This window comes from Lissotriton vulgaris, chromosome 6, assembly GCF_964263255.1.
Source record: "Lissotriton vulgaris chromosome 6, aLisVul1.2, whole genome shotgun sequence".
NCBI classification, from domain to species: domain Eukaryota; kingdom Metazoa; phylum Chordata; class Amphibia; order Caudata; family Salamandridae; genus Lissotriton; species Lissotriton vulgaris.
Genome location: NC_141694.1, coordinates 1359567821 through 1359589319, shown reverse-complemented (window position 1 = coordinate 1359589319; position 21499 = coordinate 1359567821). Strand labels below are relative to the sequence as shown.

The 21499-nt window shown below is 52.2% G+C and overlaps 1 protein-coding gene across 2 annotated transcripts in view; it reads left to right on the top strand.

The window, feature by feature from the left end:
* The window catches only part of USP34 (ubiquitin specific peptidase 34), a 2709276-nt gene that overhangs the window by 1958094 nt on the left and 729683 nt on the right, over nt 1-21499 (top strand). For both annotated transcript variants that reach the window (XM_086927486.1, XM_086927485.1), the window contains exon 57: nt 2219-2299. In XM_086927486.1, the coding sequence (XP_086783612.1) occupies nt 2219-2299 (81 nt within the window). The remainder of the gene's footprint in view (nt 1-2218; nt 2300-21499) is intronic.

The following is a 21499-nucleotide window of genomic DNA, read 5'->3' as shown; positions in this document are numbered from 1 at the left end:
GGGGGCTGGTTTGGTCACTAGGTCCCTCCTATGGGTGGGACCAGGAAGGGGGGGGGTTACACCCCCTTTCCTTTGTGCTGTTTCGCGCCAGAGCTGGGGCTGGAGTGCCCCAGCAACCGGTTTGAACTGGGGTATGCACGAAGCACCTAGTGTGCCTCAGGCAGTGTCTGTTTCCATTCAGCCCTCCCTGTCCCAATACACATCCTCCTGTCTGGGGTGGTGCTCGCACCTCCCAATCAGGAAACCTATTGTCCAAACCTCCGTGCCTGGAAGGACTCCCAGCTGCAGGAGGTCAGACTTGTGTCTGTGGCAGCAGCATCCATTTTCTGATGCTGCGGCTCTGGTTAACTTTAACCGGGATAGTCAGAACTAACATGACTTCTCCCTCTAGAAGGGTGGAATGCTACCCCCGTCGCCAGAATTGGCGAGGGGCGTAGTATTCCAAAACGTATGACATCTTACACGACATGTTCGGATACAGCCAAACCAAAGTTAGCATTTAACCGCGAGGTTCATAATGCACTCAAGAGTATATGGTATGGCAATATCATAGAACAGCTATAAGGACAGGCATGATTTGATTTGAATGCCAGACGAAACACGTGTTGGCTGCTTTCTTTGATCAAGAATTGAAATAAATGGACATGATGCTATAACAACATACTTTGGTGTTGTTAATAAGGCGGATACATTACTTTGGACACAAAGTTGGACATTTTACACATTGAAAATACTGTGGTTTTTTGCTAAAATAATTTTGGACTGGTGACAGACTGTAGTATATTGATTATTGATTGCTCAGCAAAGAATCTTTTGAATGTTTTAACCAGAGTATTTACTCTGGGGTTGTAAGGAAGAGAGGTGACCTTCCTTTTCTTTGCTTTGTAGCATAACTTCTGTACAGGGAAGATCTACTTATTGCTATAATCTTGTTGAGCACCTGTTCTTTACCTGGTCACCGTATTATACTTAGCTATAAGGACATGGTTCCGAAAGCTGCAGACAGACTCAGCTCATGCTAGAGCACCATCTCACACATAACCAAGCACTCTGCCTTCAGGATTGTTAAGGCCTGCCATAGAAGTGACTTATAGGTTACTATGTGTCTATATGTAAGTAGGTATAGGAATACTACACCTAAGCAAGGGGTGATTACACGACCTTGCCCCATCTGAGTGATCAGCCAGTTGTGTCTATTTGAGTGGCCAGCCACGGGTGGAACAATACATGCTGCATCCCCTGGTAGGCCTTGGTTACACCTATGCCCTGAGTACCTAGGGTACACTTTTACAGGGGCTGACAAGGTGACCCAATTCCCAATTGTGTATGTACCTAGAGTACATGGCTTGAATTTAGAGAGAGTGCATTTGGGCTGTGGGTCTGATTAGCAGGCCCACAGCCACATCTAAGTCGAAAACCAGTAAAGCAAAAGTAAAAAGTGGGGGTGACCATAGGAAGCAGACCCTACTCTCCTACACTGACCACTTGCAGCAACCAAAGCGTGTTAGTGTCCAGTCCGGACAACTCCGTGGCTAAAACTGACCTGCACTTCGAGGAACTTCAGGACCAACGAGGCTTGCACCTAGAGTGGCCCTGCAGTCTTTTTTGTCCTCTCCCTTTACCAGTCAAACCGAGAACCAGACAGGTCGTTGCAAACCATTGTCACCACCCAGGATGAGGGGGGCAGGATACTATCAGAAAATATTCAGTGGCCCCTGGAAGCTTGGATCTAAAAATAATTTTGGGAGTGGACTTCTCTTCTCTTCATTCAGGATTCGGCACTAGGCATGTACCAACCCTACGTCCCCTAATAGCTTCTAAGAGAGAGCCCAGCCTGATTATGCAAGGGTGGCATCTTCTTCAATAGGCAAATGTGAACTGTGAATATATGACTATATCTACAGTTGAATTAAATGTGTTTCCTCTGGTTGTGGTTTTTCTAGCATTAATATATTCTGTTTTAAAACATGACTTGCTCAGTTGGCCTTTGAACGCACAGTGCTGTGCCCATGTGAATTCTCAGACTGTCAACAGGGTAATTTTTAAATTGTAAAAAAAAAAAAGTTCAACGCCTAATTTTGTAAACCAGCTCACGGGAGAGTAACACTTTTTTCGAATTATTATTTCTTAAAAAATGTTTTTTAAATGAAAATGTATTCAAAGATAATAGGTATACGTAAACATGGAATAGTTTAATAGTACCATTTTGTATTTGCAGTGGTTTTTGGATCGTATGTCTGATGATGAGTGGTGGCCAATGCAGATATTAATCAAGTGTCCCAATCAGATTGTCAGACAGGTATGGTATTTTTATTTGTATTCTGTGTTTTATTAACAATAGCCTGACTCACAAAGATTTCTTTCATGAAAATATGCAACTGACTCTTGAAATTCATGAGTGAATAGGAATGTTTAGAACTATCAAAATTTGAATGCTTCCCCTCAACCTCTGCCTCTTATTAAGGTCCACCCCAAAATATATTGGGGTATGACAATGAATACAGAAGAGCACTTGGCAACTTCTTAAAGATAAGCTGAATCAATAAACAATTATTTAATGAGAAATGTTGTCCTTGATGTCATTTGGCGCATCATTAGCGATTTCGTAAGTAAGGTCATAAGCAGTGGATGATGTAGACATGAGTTACATTTAGGTTACCCAACCATTACTGTTAATTTCCCTAATAATAACCGCTGAATTTCAGTGATATTTGCATTTTGTTTTGTAACCATAGCTGTACTTTCCCTGACTGTATGGATTTTTTAAAACATATGTTAAAGATAGCAAAGCTAACCCTAACTTTACCTTGCATTTTCAGTGAATTTCAACCTTTTTTTACATACCCTCTGCAATTTTTCCTTACACTTAACCTTATATTTACAATCTGAAAGAGACACATTAGTGATAGATTCCTTACCTTAGAATATCCCCAGGCGTCAGACTGGATCCGGAAAGTTTTGCGTAGCAGTACCCTCCGTCGTCGGCGTCGTGGGCACCGTGCTGACGTCAGTTCTTTTTTTCCGCGCCAGCCAGCGCAGATCTGGAAAGAGCAGTTCCCTAGTCACTTTTTGACTAAACTTTTGTGATCTTTTGATCCATTTCAAGTCTTTACGACTCCGACGTTGCCGTTAGGGATGCCCGGATTCCAGCATTGCGACGAGTGCGACCGTACCATGTCGGTCACCGATCCCCACCGCCTGTGCCTGATGTGCTTGGGCGTCGACCATGACAACGAGGCCTGCTCCGACTGTCGGGCCCTTTCGAGGAAGGCCAGGCGGGAGCGGTCCCGCAGGCGACTCGAAATCCGCCAGTCGGCCCCGCGCCGTGTGAGGTCCCGGTCCCGGTCCCACGGGAGGTCGAGGGACAGGTCGCGGGGACGGAGCCGTCACAGCTCCGGGAGTCGGCGCCACTCCTCCGGGTCCAAGTCGTCAGGTAAGAAGCATAAGAAGTCGAAGAGACATCATCGCTCTTCTGACTCCCCCCGACGCTCGGTCGATGCGGCCGGGGGTTCGGGTGACACCGCCCACGCGGCTCCTCGGGAGTCGCGGGCACCGCGTTCGTCCCCATACCCCCCGGTCCCTGGGCTGAACGCGACGCAGAGGAGATCGAGCGTTTCCTCATGGCCATGAGGTCCCTTTCTCCTCCGACGGGTTCCGCGGCGCCTTCGGGCCCAGCGAAACCGTCTGGGGGCCCTAGTGGGTCGGGGGCTACGGCCCCGACACCGTCGGGCCCGGCGCCGCAGGGCCCCACGATCCCGACACCGCCGGTGCCCTCGGGCCCGGCGCTGCAGGGTACAGCGGCCCCGGCGTCGTCGGCGCCTTCGGGCCCGGCGCCGCAGAGCGCCCCTGGACCCTCCTCGGGCGATGGATCGTCACGGTGGACCTTACGACCCCCCCGGCGTCGGTCCGTGTGCTGTCCCCTCCGGTTCCGACGTCGGGACGACGCCTATCGGCGCCGATCTCGACGCCGTTTAGAGATTTTAGTTTCTATGAACCGTCCTCATTCACTTATGACCCTGAATCTCAGGAGATGGGGGAAGAGGAGAATTGGGAGGGGTCTGAGGACCCTCTGGTAAGGGAGTGCCAGTCTAACATGGACTGGACAGGAGACCTTGGGGAGGCCAGTGGCCTGGACACCTCTCCAGACACTGGATTTGTCTCTCCTCCTACCTTGGCTTCGGAGGAGGGTGATACTTATGGTGTGGTGTTGATGAGGGCTGCCAAGGCCTTGGGCCTTGAGCTCCCCGTCGCGGCCGTGAGGACTAACCTCCTCACTGAGGTCCTTAAGCCGCAGTCATGCTCCATGGAGCCTCTGCTGCCATTTAATGAGGCCTTGACGGACGTTCTTTTGGGCACTTGGTCCAGGCCCGCTACAGGTTCGCCTGTAGATAGGAACGTGGCCAGACGCCACCGCCCGGCCCCGGCGACCCATGTTTCCTGTCCACCCACCCCACCCCCGAGAGTCTGGTTATCCAGGCCTCTAACTCCCAGACTGCCTTCCCGACGGCCCCGCCGGACAGGGAGTCCAAGAGGTATGAGAACTATGGCAAGAAGATCTTCTTGTCCCTTAGCTTGGGACTGCGGTCTTCCAACACCGCATGCCTCTTGGGCCGTTACACCCACTCTCTGTGGGAAACGGTGGCGGAAGTGCTGCCAGAGTGTCCGTTGGAGGTACGGGCCAAACTCGGCCAAGCCCTGGTGGAGGGCCGGGACGCAGCAAAGTATTCAATCAGGTGCGGACTGGATACTACTGACTCGCTGGGCAGAGCGATGGCTACGACGGTGGCGGTACGACGCCACGTCTGGCTGAGATCCGCCAACTTTTCGGCAGACGTCCAAAATACACTCATGGACATGCCGTTCGATGGCCGTCCCCTCTTTGGCGACAAGGCAGACCACGAGCTTGAGCGCTTTAAGGACTCCAGGGCTACGGCCAAGTCCTTGGGCCTCTCGGCCCCGCGCCAGCAAATGGGTGCCTTTCGCTCCTTTCGTGGCCAAGGAAGGGGCGCCCCCACACGTGCCGCCAGTTACTCGCCGCAAACTGTCGTCCAGCGCGGCGGCGGCCGTGGAAACCGCCGTGGAGGCGCTCGGGGAAACAAGCGGAGCCAGTCCACACCTGCCCCCACAGCATCCGCTTCTAAACCCTCCTAGTCCGTGCTTTTCGGCCCATGTGACGCCAGTGGGAGGCAGGGTTCGCCATCACCACTCTCACTGGCGCAGTCACTTCGGACAGGTGGGTACTGCAGTTTGTCCGAAGGAGCTACTCCCTCCCCTTCGAGACGACCCCTCAAGCCATGCCACCGCAACACCACCACGTATTGGGGGATCATTTGCGGCTCTTGCAGGAGGAAGTTTCGGCCCTCTTGGCCAAGGGGGCCATCGAGCGCGTTCCTGAGCCAGAAGTAGGACGTGGTTGCTACTCCCACTACTTCCTGGTACCCAAGAAGGGCAAAGGGAGCCTACGCCCTATCTTGGATCTGAGGAACGTCAACGGCTTCCTCCGGAAGGAGAAGTTCAAAATGCTGACACTGGCTTAGGTCTTGGCCGCCCTAGACCCAGGAGACTGGATGGTAGCGTTGGACTTGCAGGACCCATATTTCCACATCTCCGTCCTGCCGGCCCACCGGCGTTACCTGCGGTACACGGTAGGCCTCGAGCACTTTCAGTTTACCGTGCTCCCCTTCGGCCTTACCAGCGCCCCACGGGTGTTCACGAAGGTGATGGCGGTGGTCGCAGCTCATCTGCGCAGGTTAGGGGTCTCAGTCTTCCCCTACCTAGACGACTGGTTGTTGAAGGCGGGCTCGCCCCAGACAGTCGTCAGCCACCTCCAGACTACGGCGGATCTCCTGCACCAGCTGGGATTTTCCATCAATGTGCCGAAGTCACACCTGTGCCCCTCTCAGAAGCTCCTTTTCATCGGAGCGGTTCTCGACTCGGCGCAGTTTCGGGTTTACCCGCCCGAACAGCGGGTTCGGGATATACAGGCTCTGATTCCGATCTTCGGGCCGTAATCCCGGGTTTCGGTCAGGTTGACGCTGCGGCTTCTGGGGCTGATGGCCTCCTGCATCCTTCTGGTGCATCACGCACGGTGGCGGATGCGGGCTCTGCAGTGGGACCTGAAGTTTCAGTGGGCCCAGCACCGGGGCAACCTGTTCGACCACGTCCTGATCTCGGAGGGCACTGCAAGACAGCTGCAGTGGTGGCTCACGGACCGCGATTGGGTCCACGGCAGATCCCTCTCTCTTCCCCAACCGGAGCACGTAGTTGTGATGGACGCTTCCCTCCAGGGCTAGGGAGGCCTCTTGGGAGAGGCGGAGATCAGAGGACTCTGGTCTCCGGCAGAGTCCCGGCTCCATATCAATCTGTTGGAGCTGCGGGCGATTCGTCTGGCACTGAAAGCATTCCTCCCGTCTGTCCGAGGGAGTGCAGTGCAGGTGTTCACGGACAACACCGCCATGTGGTACTGCAACAAACAGGGCGGAGTGGGGTCGTGGACCCTTTGCCAGGAGGCTCTGCGTCTCTGGCAATGGCTGGAACATCAGGGCGTGACTCTGGTGGTTCAACACCTGGCAGGTTCTCTGAACGCCAGGGCGGACGAACTCAGCAGTCGGTGCTCGATGGATCACGAATGGCGTCTGAACTCGGACGTGGCGCAAGGCCTCTTTCTGCGATGGGGAGAGCCTTGGTTAGATCTATTCGCCACCGAAGAGAACGCGCAATGTCATCAGTTCTGCGCGTTGGAATTTCCAAGGCGGCACTCGCTTGGAGACGCTTTTCGTCGCGAGTGGAGCTGCGGTCTGTTGTACGCCTTTCCGCCTATACCACTTCTGCCCAGAGTGCTGAAGAAGATCAAGCGCGACCGGGCACAAGTCATCCTTGTGGCTCCAGACTGGGCACGAAGGTACTGGTATCCCGAGCTACTCAGTGTGAGAAGTTGGCCTGATATATAATTTTCACTATTCTAGTGAGCACTTTGTATCAGTCCAAACAACCCTCATTGATGATTGGTTGTAAGTCAACCGTAGACCAGCTATCCTAGTAGCATGGACAAGAGCAGTCTTTAGGCTAAACTCTAGAGGGCGTGTTAAGCCAGCTGTTATACCATCACATATACCCCTTGAACACCAAGTGAAAGGACACCACACAAGTTATGAAAATAAAGTATATTTATTTAGAACACAACATCCATGGACTCTTTATGAGGACAGGGTGCTAAGCACAATACAAAGCTCTTGGGAAAATACGCAAAGTTGCACAATTTACACAAATTCCCGAGGGGCACGAAAAACCATATACTCTAAAAGTGGAATGCGAAATTACTAGCAGGTAAGTACTACTCTAATAGACTTTAGGATCGCTAGGACTGGACTACTGAACCTTCAGATTACTAGCAGGAGGTCTAGGGGGATCGGGTGCAGAGTGTGCACTCTCACGCGGGATGCGGGACAAAGTCTATGGTTGCTAGAATTTACAAAGTTAGTGTTATCGGATGAATCCGACTAGGTAGAGCTGAAACGAAAAAGGATCTGGACCCTTGGATAGTGAGGTTATGCTGGAGCACCGAAATGCTGAGATTGCGTAGCCCAGGGGCTGCGGCTGCATAGGTCTGGAAAGACGTCGGGAATCCTCGTTGCAGTCTATGGAGCCTGAAAGAAGAAGTTGCTGGCAGGCGACCAGTGAAGAGATTCGGAGGGATCCAAGCCTGGATCGAAGATGGAGGACACCTGTAAGCAGAGGGGACCAAGTCCTGAATCACTGGCCAGTGATCAGATGGGCACCAGGATGGCACCGGATGCAGTCACCTCGACCAGGTGGGTGGGCGACGCTGGGCTCTGCAGTCTCACGGACCAGGAGGCGGCGTCGGCGACCAGGATGGAGGTGCGAGCTGTCCCACGAAGATCTCTGCTGTCGACGTCGCTGGACCCAGGATTGGGGCAACAAGTCTTGGCAAATGCAAGCCCACGCGATGTACTTAAAATGGCGTCTGGAGTGGACCAGGAGGGTCCGGGGTGGTCCTCTTTTGGAGAGGAGCAAAGGCCAGTGTGGAGCAACCAGACCAGCGGTGTTGATGTCGTCGTTCGTCGTCGGGAAGGCCACAAGCCAGCGGGCTAGTAGCCAGACAATGCGGTGGGCAGCAAAAAGCAGAAGGGCCCCACGCAGATCTGGTGGATGCTGGGGGGCTGGACTTCGGTGCTGGAGCTGCTCAGGGTTGGGGCTTCTCGGACTCCAAAGCACTCACTCGAGGATCCCTCGGCGGTCGTGCTGGGCAAGCGTTGTGCAGTCCTGAAGATGGCCGGTCCCTCGAGGTCTCGTCACACCCACGAATCTCAGCTGGGCTGATGATGCAGGTTGAGGTCAGAGGTGCCAGGGAAGCCGGTTCTCGTCGAGCTGGGCAGTCTTGATCCGGAGGAGAGACTTACAGCAGACCGCGATGCTTGGATGGTGCCTGCGGATGCAGGGTGACTACTCCTTAGTCACAAGGGAGAAATCTTGAGAAGAATTCGAGAGTTCCTTTCGTAGAAAGTAGTTTCAGGATTCAAAGATGATCTAATTTGTAAGGGGGCCCGCTCCTATCTTTATACTAGTAAAAGGGGCTGGCACGCGACTAGGTCCTGCCCATGGGTGGGACCAGGAAGGGGGGTGGTTACACCCCTCTCCCATGCCGGACTTTTCCCAGGCCAGGGGCTGGTGGGCCCCTGGAACTGGTTCTAGCCGGCCTATGCATAATGAGCACCGGGGGTGCCACTTGCAGTCACCTTCCTCTAAAGCCCTGCCTACCCAGGATACACAAAACCATGTCTGGGATGGTGCTAGCACCGCCCCTGACAGGAAACCCTTTGTCCAACCCTCCCTCCCTGGAAGGACTCCCAGCAGCAGGAGGTCAGACTTGTGTCTGTGGTGGCAGCATCCATTTTGTGATGCTGAGGCTTGAGTTAACTTTAACCGGGGTTCACAGTTACATACATGTCGTGTCCCTCTAGAAGGGTGGAATGCTAACCCCGTCGCCAGAATTGGCGAGGGGTTAGTATTCCAATTCGTATGACACTTTACTCGACATGTTTTGATAAAGCAATACCAGAGTTAGCATATAACCGCGAGGATTATAATGCACTTAAGAGTATATGGTACGCGTTATCATGGAACAGCTATTAGGACTTGGTTCCGCAAGCTGCAAACGGGCTCAGCTCATGCCAGAGCACCATCTCACATAATTCCAAGCACTCTGCCTTCAGGATTGTCAAGGCCTGCCATAGGAGAGACTGATGGGAATCTATGTGTCCATTTTAGGGTTAGATATAGGTATACTATATCTAAAGCAAAGGGTGAGTACACCACCTTGCCCCAGCTGTCGTGCAGCCAGTTGTGTCAGATTTAGATGGCCAGCCAGGGGTGGCATAATACATGCTGCAGCCCCTGGTAGGCCCTGGGTACACCTATGCCCTGAGTTACAAGGTCTGATAAGGTGGCCCAGTACCAATTGGTATATGCACCTAAGGTACACGTGTCAATTTAGTGAGAGAACAGCAAGGCTGTGGGTCTGATTAGCAGGCCCACAGCCAGAGAAGTCGTAAACCAGTGAAGCAAAAAGCAAAAATCTGGGGTGATCATAGGATTGCAGACCCTACTCTCCTACACTCAGTATGTCAGTCGATCCCCCGGTTCGTCTGCCTCTTCAGGAGGACCTTCTGTCGCAGCAGCAGGGGACGGTCCTCCACCCGAACCTGTCCAGTCTCCACCTCCATGCCTGGAGATTGAGCGGCGACAGTTGAGGCCATTTGACTTGCCTCCTGAAGTTTGCAACATCATTCTGGCAGCCAGGCGTCCCTCCACAAAGACGGTATACGCCTGCAGGTGGAACAAATTTGTGGCATGGTGCACAGCAAAGGCTGTGGATCCTCTCAATGCCCCTCTCTCGGAGGTTCTCCTCTTCCTTCTTTCTCTTGCCCAGCAGGGCTCTGCTCTGGGCACTGTCAAGGGCTATCTTTCGGCTCTTTCAGCCTTTCTGAGGCTTCCTGACCAACCTTCTTTGTTCAAGTCCCCTATCGTAAATCGATTCCTGAAGGGCATCACTCATACCTTTCCTCCTGTTCCCTTCGTGATGCCTCAGTGGGACTTGAACCTGGTTCTAACCTTTCTGATGTGCGCTCCCTTTGAGCCACTTCACAACTGTCCTCTTCTTTCTTTGAAGACATCCTTCCTGGTAGCCATCACCTCTGCCAGGAGAGTGAGTGAGCTCCAGGCTCCCTCTTGTAAGCCTCCTTTCCTTTCAGTCCATCCGGACATGGTTGTTTTAAGGACTAGGCCCTCCTTCTTGCCTAAGGTGGTCACGGCCTTCCACATTGGGCAATCCATCACATTGCCCACCTTCTTTCCGCCTCCGCACCCCTCGAGAGAGGAGGTCTCATTTTATCTGAATCGCACACAACAGTTCCGGGTGGATGATCAACTCTTTGTTGGGTACGCGGGCGCTAAGAAAGGGAAAGCGGTGCACAAACGGACCATCTCTCGATGGATTATCTTGTGCATCCAGGCGTGTTACTCCTTGGCTAAGAAGGAACCCCCTGTTGGGCTGAGGGCTCATTCCACTCGAGCCACGGCCACTACTACTGCCTTGGGCCGAGGTGTGCCCTTGCAGGACATTTGCCGGGCAGCTACATGGGCCTCGCTGCACACGTTTGCAAGGCACTACTGCCTGGACAGTCAAGTCCGGAGGGACGGCTACTTCGGCCGTTCCGTACTCCAGGACTTTCTGGTGTAAATATTGGTTCGCAGACCCACCACCACGGGGATGGTATTGCTGGGGTATCTATTCTAAGGTAAGGAATCTATCACTAACGTGTCTCTTTCAGATGCACAAGTTACTACTTGTGTAACGATATATCTGTAAGAGACATTAGTTAGTGACTTTAACTACCATTGGGAGAAATCCCCTAAAGAAGGTCAAGCACTACTAATTGAGGAGGCAATTTCCTCCTTGGACTTTACGCAGCAGGTGAATGGACCAACCCATGAGAAGGGACATATGCTTGACCTAATCTGGACTACTATGCCAATTCAGGACACCACAGAGATCTTGCCATGCGTTTGGTCTGATCATTCATTAATAAAATGTAAAACCCTTTTGAACGGCCATCCGCCCAAGCTGGGTGAAAGTTGGAAAATGGCCCGGAAATGGAGAAATCTTGATGGAGAGAGAATGAGGTCTTTCCTACAGCAGTCTCCGCCGTTAAAGGAGCAGGATGCCAACGTCGATGCCCTATGCGGACATCTCCACCATAAATTGGAGAGAGCTATTGAGTTGGTGGCACCCCTTCGCAGGGCGAAGAAGGTGGATAGGGGAGCTGGGGCCCCTTGGTATAATGACTCCCTACGTGACATGAAACGTGGGGTGAGGAGGAAAGAACGTGCATGGCGGAAGGAATATGACGCCACCGCCAAGAAAGACTATATGTCTTCCCTGGCCTTCTATAAATCAGCCATCCAATCCAGAAAGGCGGCCTTTTTCGAGGAGAGAATAGTGGCAGCTAGGAATCCACAGAAGGAAATCTTTCGGGTTCTGTCAGAACTCAGGACAAACAAAGAGCAAAGCACTGAGTTTACCCAACAGGATTGTCAGAAGTTCCAGGACTTCTTTGTGAGTAAGATCTCCGACATTCTGGGAGAAATCGCTGCAACTACACCCCTCACTTGTCCTAGCCCTCCTGATTACACTGTCCCGCCAGTTCTCACTCCGTTAGCCGAGCTCCCTTCAATTGTAAAGCAGGAACTGACCAAGATCACGGACCGAGTTAAATCCGGTTCATTGGTGAATCCATGCCCGCCTGAAGTATTCAAGCTAGCACTACCAGGCATCGAAGAAGAAGTCTTGCACTTACTGAATACTTCTCTTCACACAGGACAGGTCCCTCTAGCATTTAAAGAGGCTCGACTGATCCCTTTATTAAAAAAACCTGGATCGGACACAAAGTGTCTAAAGAACTTTCGTCCCATCTCCCAGTTGCCTTTTCTGGCTAAGGTAATTGAGCAGCATGTGTTGGTATCGCTCTCAAAACATCTAGAAAGTAACAACTTGCTGGAGGCCAATCAGGCAGGGTTCCGTGCTAATCATAGCACGGAACTAGTCATGCTATCAATTCTGGATGAATTGAGGAGCCGGGCAGATACAAAAACACCTAGCGCCCTGGTACTATTAGATCTCTCCGCGGCGTTTGACACCGTGTGTCATGAACAACTTTTGTCGCGGTTGAGGTCTTTTGGTATCAGAGGTACAGCCCTGGCATGGCTTGCATCATTTCTGCAGGGTAGGACACAAAGAGTTCAACTGGGGGACCTGCTTTCCACCTCTGCGCCTATCACTTGCGGGGTCCCTCAGGGCTCTGCTTTGTCACCCCTACTCTTTAACATCTATTTGCAGCCATTAATTGCACTCCTGAACAGGATGGACTGCCTAGTCTATAACTACGCTGATGACACCCAGATTATCATCCGGTTAGATGAAGGTCCAGGAGCGTCTACCAGGCTACAGGACATACTAAAAGCCACGGTTAATTGGATGTCAAAAAACTCCCTAAAAATTAACCCGGACAAGACGGAAGTGTTGCCCATCTCCATCTCGGGCAACCCCTGGAACGAGAATTTCTGGCCTGCAGAACTGGGTGTGCCACCGAAACCAGCGATTGCAGTTAAAAGTCTGGGTCTGTACATCGATGGAAAACTATCCATGGAAAAACAGGTCACGACTGTAGTAGGAACCTGTATTGGCTTAATGCGGCAACTGAGGAAAATATCGGCACTGCTATCTTTCTCCACCTTGAAACATGTGGTCTCAGCTATAATCTTGGCCAGACTGGACTACGGAAATTCTCTGTACATAGGGCTACCCCAGCGGCTGCTGGATAAGCTACAGGGGGTTATGAACGACGCAGCCAGGTTGATCTACAAGAAACCTAGGATGACACACTCATCCCCTCTGATGCAGGAGCTTCATTGGCTCCCAATTCGGCAGAGAGTAGCTTTCAAGGGACTGTGTATAGTGCATAAGACGTTGTATGGGAATGCACCAAAATACCTTAAGTCCAGAATTTCCCTCTATACGCCGAGTAGAACTCTGCGTTCTTCAGATGCTACTCTCCTATCCCAACCCCGGTTTAAATTGGCCACGGTAGGGGGACGTGCGTTTTCAAAAACACTCCCAGCTCTGTGGAATAAACTGACCCCAGACCTAAGGAAGGAACGTAATTTGTTAACTTTCAGGAAAAAGTTAAAAACTGTTTTATTTAAACAAGCATGGGGCAGCCACTAGGTGTACTGCCAAGATCAAGCAATATGCTGAGCCTTACTAGGTAATTTGGACAATCAGCGCTTAGAGGCCCCGGTGGTTATAACGCGCTATATAAATTAAATAAATAAATAAATAAATAAATAAATAGTGATAGATTCCTTACCGACCCACCCATCCTCCCCGTTCTGCGAACCGATATCTAGGGTTAAGGTCTCCCCCTTCAGGGCCCTAGTTTTTTGGCACCAGTGTCGGTTTTTGTCATGGCTCTGCGCTTCTGGCGCGGAAAAGCTGTGGCTAAGAACTGACGTCAGCACGCGGAGGCGGCGTCTAAGTACTCTGACGACGTCATCACGGCGCCCGCGACGCCGACGACGGATGCGGAGCCGCAGACGACGCCTACCGACGCGCAAGGGTACTGCTACGCAAAACTTTCCGGATCCAGTCTGACGCCTGGGGATATTCTAAGGTAAGGAATCTATCACTAACTAATGTCTCTTACTGATATATCGTTACACAAGTAGTAACTTGTGCGTCAACCCCCACTGGGCAAGGCCTTCAGCCTTGAGCAGCGGGAGTTGGTCAAAGTGTCTAGCCTATGGCCAGACCCACTGGTCAACCCATCCTGCACATGGAGCTTGCAGGGTCTGTAGTCAACGTCTCCAAGTGCTCCAGGCATGGTTCATGCATCAGTTTACTTATACCAGATAACAACAAACACAAAGGGTTGAACAGTAAAAGTACAGTATTTGGTTCCCGAAATGACCGCAGGTGTGAAGCTAAGGTCTAAATGCTTTCACAAAAAATGTCCGTACAATCAGTGAAACCGGCTATTGGGATAAACAGTGAACATGCACAGAAGGGCAGCTTCTAGCCTGAAACCTGAAAATGCTAATCTGCTTCGATACTTCCAGGAACGTAAAGTCTGAACTGCTTCTGAGCGTCACATTGCTCTGGAATAGTAAGTGCCGTTCAGTAGGCTAAGTCTTCCTTTTTATCCTGGCCACACCCAACACAGCTACCTCCTGTAGTTCTGCTGGGCAATTTAATCCAGGCATGGCAGAGTGGTTCTTTGCAGTACTGCCATCTCCTGATTTGCATTTTGGGCAGCCAGTGTGTAGGATGCTGGCTCTGCATTTACTATGCCAAAGTAAGGTATAGTGTGCACAGAGTCCAGGGCGTTCCCAGGGGTGTAGCAGAGGCTAACTTAGGTAAGTACTACCAGTTCTCTTTGTGGTAGTGTGGGCGAGCAATCTGAAAGAAACACGTTAGTGATAGATTCCTTACTTTAGATTTACCCCCAGGCGTCAGACTGGATCCGGAAAGTTTTCGTCAGCAGTACCCCTGCACGTCAGAAGGTGGCGTTGTGCGGCTTTGCGTCCGCCGTTGGCGTCATGGTCGCCAGCTACTTAGACGACACCCTCGCGCTGCAGTCAGTTCTTTCTTTTTCCACACCAGCAAGTGCAGATCCGGGAGGAGCAAGTACCCCAGTCACTTTTTGATTTAGTTTTTTTTAGATTTTTTGTCTCCATTTTTCCATTTTAAGTCCTGCGGAGCCTGTCGCCACATGATGTTGGTGATCGCCCCCTACGATGTGTGTCTCTACTGCATGGTGCACGACCATGACCCCAGGTCGTGCTCCGACTGTCGAGCCATGGCGCGAAGACTTTGCGGGAGCGGTCCGGAAAGTTACTGGAAGCCCGGAAGTCGGCTCCGCGCTGTTCGAGGTCCCAGCTGAGGAGGAAGTCGAGGGACTGGTCGCGGAGCCACCATCCCCATTCTTCGGGTTCCATGTCCTCGCACTCAGGGTCAGGTATGTCGAGGCACTCGAAGAAGAAGTATAAGAAGCGTCCTCCGACTTCCCCTCGCCTGTCGCGCGGCACGGCTGAGGGTGCAGGTGGTACCAGCCCTGCAGCGCCAGCTGAGCCTATGCAGTTGATCCCAGCCTACCCACCCTTTCCGGGATCTACTTCGGCCCAGGTGCAAGAATTTATTGCACCCATGGCTGCCCTTTTTGGGCCGTCGACCCCGCTAGTGTGCTTTCGGGCCCTGCAGGCCCGACTGTGGGTCCTTGCCCTGTGCTGCCTGCGACTTAGGCCTCGGCGCCGCCAACCACTTCGGTTGCAGGACCCCCTTGGAACCATGCCTGGATCCCGGTCAACGCCGGTTGACCGTATGACTGCTCCGCCGGCGTCGACCCCCCCTGTACTGCCTGTAACGTCGTCCAGTCCCCCTTAGGGCGTCGCCCCCGGTTTGAGCCCCGAACTGAACACGGCGCCGCACCGGCTTCGTTCGACGCCGATAGGGGATTTCTATCCCTATGTTCAGCCTCCACCATTTCGACCTTTTCCTCAGGCCATGGAGAAAGGGGAGGACTGGAAGGGGTCTGGGGACCCTCTCACACAGCAGTGTGAGTTGGATCAGGACTGGGCAGAAGAGTTAGGGTAGGCCAGTGGTCTTGACCAATCGCCTGACCTGGACTTCCTTTCTCCTCCTTCTTTGGCGCTCCGCCGTCACGCCTGGCTGCGGTCCACTGGCTTTTCGGGGATGTCCAAAAGTCCCATATGGCCATGCCCTTTGATGGCCGTCACCTTTTCGGTGACAAAGCAAATCATGCCCTGGAGCGCTTTAATGACTCCCGGGCTATGGCCAAGTCCTTGGGTCTTTCCACCACGTGCACGGCCACTTCTGCTTTTCATCCCTTTCGTGGCCACGCCCCAACACCTTCGTTCAACCACAAGCTGCAGAACCAACCAAGAGGTGGCCGCGTACGTGGGCCCTGCGTGGTGGGGCAGGGGGCCAGCGGTCGGGTCAGTCCACCTCCCCCACAGCATCCGCCTCAAAGCCTTCCTAGTCCGAGCTTTCAGGCGCATCAAACGCCAGTGGGCGTAGGATTCGCCATCACCTCCCCCACTGGCGCACCATCATATCAGACAGGTGGATGCTGCAAATTGTCCAAAGGGACTACTCCCTCCCCTTCTAGACTACCCCTCCAGCCTTGCCACCCCTGTACCACCGCTTGTCGGGGGATCATCTGTAACTTCTGCAAGAGGATGTTATGGCCCTCTTGGTCAAGGGGGCCATTGAGCACGTTCCTGTGCCAGAAGTAGGTCGTGGTTGGTATTCCCACTACTTTCTGGCACCCAAGAAGGACCATGCCTTGTGTCCTATCTTGAACCTCAGGAACGTCAACCGCTTCCTTCGGAAGGAGAAGTTCAAGATGTTGACGCTGGCTCAGGTCTTATCTGCTCTCGACCCTGGAGACTGGATGGTAGCGTTGGACTTGCAGGACGCATATTTCCACAATCCCGTCCTGCCAGCCAACCGGCGTTACCTTTGATTCACAGTAGGCCACAAGCATGTTCAGTTCCCCCTAGCTCCCCTTTGGCCTTACCAGTACCCCTCGGGTATTCACGAAAGTGATGGCGGTGGTTGCAGCCCATTTGAGCACATCAGGGGTTCCAGTCTTCCTCTATCTCGACGACTGGTTGTTGAAGGCGGGCTCGCCCCAGGCAGTTGTCACCCACCTCCAGACTACGGCCGACCTCCTGCATTTGCTGAGGTTCTCCATCAACGTGCCGAAGTCACACCGGAGTCCCTCTTAGAAGCTCACCTTCATCAAAGCGGTTCTGGATTCGACTCGGTTTCGGGTTTATCCTCCCGAGCAGCGAGTTCGGGATATTCAGGCTATGATTCCGATCTTTCAGCCTCTATCCCGGGTTTTCATCAGGATGACACTCAGGCTGCTGGGCCTGATGGCCTCCTGCATCCTGTTGATAACTCATACCAGATGGCATATGCAGGCTGTGTAGTGGGACCTGAAGTCCCAGTGGGCACAGCATCCGGGCAACCTGTCCGATCATGTTCAGATCTCGAAGGGCACTGCACGACAATTGCAGTGGTGGCTCACGAGTCAAGATTGGGTCAATGGCAGATCCCTCTCCCTTCCCCAACCGGAGCACACATTAGTGATGGATGCTTCCCTCCTGGGATGGGGTGACCACATGGGAGTGGCTGAGATCAGAGGCCTCAGGTTTCAGGCAGAGTCCAGGCTCCACATCAACCTTTTGGAGCTTCGGGCAATCTGACTTGCGCTGAAGGCATTCCTTCCCTCTGTCCGGGGAAGTATGGTGCAGGTGTTCACTGCAACAAACAGGGCGGGGTTGGGTTGTGGACTCTGTCAGGAGGCCCTGCGCCTCTGGACATGGCTGGAACATCAGGGCATTTCCTTGGTGGTTCAACACCTGGCATGTTCTCTGAATGCCAGGGCGGACGAACTCAGCCGGCCGGTGCATGATGGATCACGAATGGCGTCTGCACTCGGACGTGGCGCAAGGTCTCTTTCAGCAGTGTGAAGAGCCTTGGTTAGATCTATACGCCACCGAAGACAATGTCAGCAGTTCTTCACGTTGGAATTTCCAAGGCGGTACTCGCGTGGCAACGCTTTTCGAAACGAGTGGAGCTGCGGTCTGTTGTACGCCTTTCCGCCTATACCACTTCTGCCCAGAGTGCTGAAGAAGATCAGGCGCGACCGGGCCCAAGTAATTTTTGTGGCTCCGGATTGGGCACGAAGATACTGGTATCCCGAGCTACTCGGCATGACCATCAATCCCCCCGATCTAACTGCCTCTTCGGGAGGATCTTCTATCGCAGCAGCAGCAGGGGACGGTCCTCCACCCGAACCTGTCCAGCTTCCCCCTCCATGGGTGGAGATTGAGCAGTGGCAGTTGACGTTTTTTTTTTTTTTTTAAACATTTTTTATTGAAACAATTTGCAGAGCATTCCAATGACAGCATAATTTGCATGTCATGTATGTACACCACTATATTAGTCACATCATTTTCTTTACAATTCTCATAAACCACCTCTCATATGATCCCCCTTCGTATCCCTCCCCTACCCATTGAGACATACTTTAGGAGGTTGTTCAGTGTAAATTGTTCAAATACTCGCATCTGAATCAGAGTGCTCGGGAGGCAGGGGTTCACATATGCCTCCCCAGTAGGTGTTCCAACCTCCCCAGACCTTCTCCCATTTTTTCGGACAGCCTCGATGTATAGAGACTGATCTTTCTGCGACCATCGCTAGGTCCATATCCTTGCACCACTGAGTGAGATTGGGGCTAATCCTAGACCCCCAGCGTTGTGCAATGTTTCGTTTTGCTACCGTCATGCCTAAGGTTACTCAGTCTTGGGCCGTCGTGTTTAAGTCTGTTGGTTGCCATATATTGAGTAGGCAGCACCTCTGGCTTGGCAACACAGTGACTCGCGTGACCTGAGAGAGCCTCCTCATCACTGCCATCTAGTATCCAACAATTTTTGGGGCAATTCCAGAAGGTATGCTAAAACGTCCCTGTGTCCCCGCATTGCCTGAGACAGAGCGGCGTGTCCGCTGTCCCTATCATGTGTAGGAGTGTCCTAGTGTAGTATGTACTGTGTAGAATTTTTAGTTGCACTAGTCTAAGCCTTGATGGAATAGCAGCTTCTCTAGGGGAAGCTAGCTCCTCCCTCCAATCCGCATCGTCAATGTCTCCTCCCTTGCGCTCCCACTTAGCCTTTAGGGTCTCTGTGGGGTCAGGTCTATTATTGACTATTTTATTATATGTTAGCGAAATTGCCTTTTTTTTAAAGTGATCTGTCAGGAGTCTATCCTCCAATGGAGAGGATTCCTCAGGATTGGTGTCTGGGGGCAATAGGGACTGCAATGCTTTTCTAACCTGCATGTAGCCGAACTGTTCTGTCTCCACTAAGCTAGAGGCGGCCTGCAAATGAGCAACGGTAACCACTAGTCCCCAACTGTCGATAAACCTATTGAGTCCCAATTTCGGAAACCCTTGGTATTGCCTAGCATCCCGAGCTTGTTTGTATCCCATAGTGGCATTGCCTGCGTGATCACCCCTTCCCATCCAAGTGGTCGCTGTGCCTCAAACCATATACGTATTGTGTGTAGTGTTGGTCCTGTGATACTGTGCCTCTTCTTTTTATTATACAAGGCGCTCATGATCCCAGCCGGTGCTAGAAGATGTATATCCAGCCGGAACGCTGTGTCCTCTTGAGGAACATGAAGCCAGTGATTATTCGTGACGAGCTGGGAAGCCCAATAGTATGCTTTGATGTCAGGAAGAGCAATCCTTCCGTCATACGAACTCCTAGTGAGTTTATAAAGTGCTATGCGGGGCGTTTTCCCGTCCCAGAGCAGCGTCGTCACCTCCGCATTAATTGCTCCAAAATATGCCGAGGGGACAGGGAACGGAGTATTCTGTAGCGCGTATAGAAATCTTGGGAGTGCCACCAATTTAAAGAGTGCAGCTCGGCCCAGGAGTGTTAAAGGTAATGTGCGCCAATGTTTGACGTCTTTTTTGAATCGTGCCCGGGGTTGAGTCAAGTTTATTTCGGTGAATTGGGCACGATCGTGCGTTACAAATATCCCCAGGTACATAAACCCATTTGTGACTATTTGCAGAGCGCACCCCCTCGGCAGCCGTGGCGGGGGACCCTGCAGGACATATAGCAAGGAATTGTCCCAATTGTTGGTGTATCCGGACACCCGCATATGCAGCACATATATCTAATAAACAATTAATGGAGCGCGCTGAGGACGTCAAATACAATAGAATGTTGTCCGCATAAAGCGAAATACGATCCTCCCAGCCAATTGCCCACCTCATTCCCCGTATGGTGAGGTCCTGCCTAATCCACGCCGCAAGTGGCTCTAGCACTATCGCAAAAAGCAGGGGTGACCTCGGACACCCCTGTCTTGTCACTCTCCCCAGCGGGAATTCTTTCGATAGATAGCCATTAACTACCACCTGTGCCATTGGTCGTGTGTACAGTAAGCGGATCCACGCACAGAATTTTGGTCCAAAGCCCATGTGCTGGAGGACCGCGAAAAGGAAGGGCCATTCCACCAGGTCAAACGCCATTTGTGCGTCTAAAGAAATTATGGCAGCGTCCTCTGCTATGGTCAACTTATGCTCTATTACACCGAACAGCCGTCTCAGATTGAGCGCCGTATTAGGGTGGGGCATAAACCCTGACTGGTCTGAGTGGATAATTTCTGACAAATGCGGCTGTAACCTAGTGGCCAGAGTTTTAGCAAGTCTCTTTGCCTCCGCATTAAGGAGAGAGATCGGTCTGTAGGAAGTGCATTCAATCCCCGGCTTTCCAGGCTTTTGTATTGCAACTATAGTGGCAAGGCGTTGGTCTCTAGGCAAATACCATTCGCTAAGCTCTCAGTGAACATGGCCAATAGGTGCGGCACCAGGTGTGTGGCCCCTTGCTTATAGAATTCAACTGGAATCCCGTTAGGCCCCGGTGCCTTCCCGGTGTGCAGTGCCCTGATTGCCTGTGTAAGCTCCTCTAGTGTGATGTGCTCATCTAAAGCAGTTACGTCGTCTGCATCGAGTGTGGGTACCCGTATATCGTGTATAAATGCTAGGTTGTCTTCCACCGTTGCAGTGGCTACTGGTGTGTATATCATCTCGTAATGCTGCGCTGGTGCTTCGAAGATCTGTTGCGGTGCAGTCACTAAAACTCCGTCCTTGGACCGTATCTGTGTTATCCAGTTACTCGCCCTTTCTTTCTTTCCTAACCAAGCCAGTAACCGGCCTGCTTTGTCACCCTGACCATATATCGTGTGCTGAGTATTGGTTAGTTTACTAAAGGCCTCCTCTCGTGCGTACGCTCTGTATGTCTGCTGTGCCAAGTGCAGTGCATGGGTCATCTCTTCCGTATTGCTAAGTGAATGCGCCATTTTTGCTGTGCCATGTCTAACTCTAGTTCGTCAGTGTGTTTCTGGTGTTCTCTTTTCTTACCCGTGATCAATGACATGGCGTGGCCACGGAGTACAATCTTATAAGCCTCCCACAGAGTCGTCGGAGAGAGAACTGAGTGCTGGTTTTCCTCAAAATAACATTTTGTGACCTGAATGAGTGCCTTCCGCAATCTACGGTCCTGGAGACATCCTGGTCTGATGGGGAATAACCTACGAATCTGTGGGGTAAATGATGCATATGTAATGAGGACTGGGGAATGATCCGATATGCCCCTGGGCAAATGTCTGTCTGTCATACCAAGCATCCCTGTGGCTAACCTAAAGATGTAGTCAAGCCTGGAGAGACTGTTGTAAACCCCGGAGAGGAATGTATACTGTCTGTCAACCGAGTGTCTGGTCCGCCACACGTCCAGCAGCCCAAACGCCTCCCAAAAGTCTTGCAGCCTA